Genomic DNA, 936 nt, shown 5'->3' with positions numbered 1-936 from the left:
TATATATATCTCCAGTCTTCCTTCTGAGGTGTGGCTGGTGTCTTTGAACCTCCAGTCCAGCCTTCTGGTTAGCAGTCAAATGCCTTATGTACTATACCACCAGAGCTCCTTCCTAGAACACTAGTGCTATGTTATTAGACAATGTTTAAGTATTGATTTATGTCTGTCTCCATCACTAAACTCCAAAATTAATATGAATGAGAATGGTATATTACTTGTTTTTTGTACCCTCAAGTTTGAATTCAGTGCCTGGAATCTCGTTAAATAAATGAATCTAGGAGATTGCTGGCAATAAGTAATGTGCACATGAGAATATCCTGTGTTAAGACCATTGAAATATTTCCTTTGAAAAGCATCAAACATTATTCATACTACTCAAAAACACATGTATGAATTATGCAACAAACCTGCATTATAATTGTCAGACGATCTAATGGTGCTGTGCATGTTCGAGCACAAATACCAGCTATCCCTCCAGCCAAAAGATATCTCCACAACAGGCCAGATCTTTTTTCATCTGTGAAATCATTTGGAAAAATCAAGCTATCTACCATATCAATTCCCTAAAAAAATAATAACAATAAAGTTAATATTGTAACCAGATGATCTTAAGTGAAATTTTATCTCCTTATAACATTTAAATAATGTTTTCTATATCTCAGCTCCACAATCAATTAATATCAGCCTTTCCTAGAATACTGTGCTTCACCAACCAATAAAACTGTAAGTAACTCACAGATCAGCTGGAAATACCATCGGTGATAAACTAATACACCCACTCCTCACTTACTGACATGGTTAGGTTCAAAAGACCAGGTCGTTATGCGAAAATAGGTTTTATGCGCACAAACAGCAGAAGAGAAGCCAGATGATTGGGACCTTCTAAAGATTAAATTTTTATGTGTTTCCAAAGACTTCTCCAAAAGAGTCAAAAGA

General features: G+C 35.4%; 1 protein-coding gene across 1 annotated transcript in view; it reads right to left on the bottom strand.

Moving 5' to 3' along the window:
• LOC103205259 (calcium-binding mitochondrial carrier protein SCaMC-1-like) overlaps window positions 1-936 on the bottom strand; it is a 72221-nt gene that overhangs the window by 53555 nt on the left and 17730 nt on the right. The window contains 1 exon segment of the mRNA XM_042782101.1: window positions 408-563. Coding sequence (XP_042638035.1) covers window positions 408-563 — 156 coding nt within the window.

The sequence above is a fragment of the Orycteropus afer genome, unplaced genomic scaffold (genome assembly GCF_000298275.1).
Source record: "Orycteropus afer afer isolate SDZICR_OR568_19922 unplaced genomic scaffold, OryAfe1.0 scaffold00010, whole genome shotgun sequence".
Lineage (NCBI taxonomy): Eukaryota > Metazoa > Chordata > Mammalia > Tubulidentata > Orycteropodidae > Orycteropus > Orycteropus afer.
Note: the sequence above shows the minus strand (reverse complement) of the source record. Positions and strands in the feature narration are given on the sequence as shown.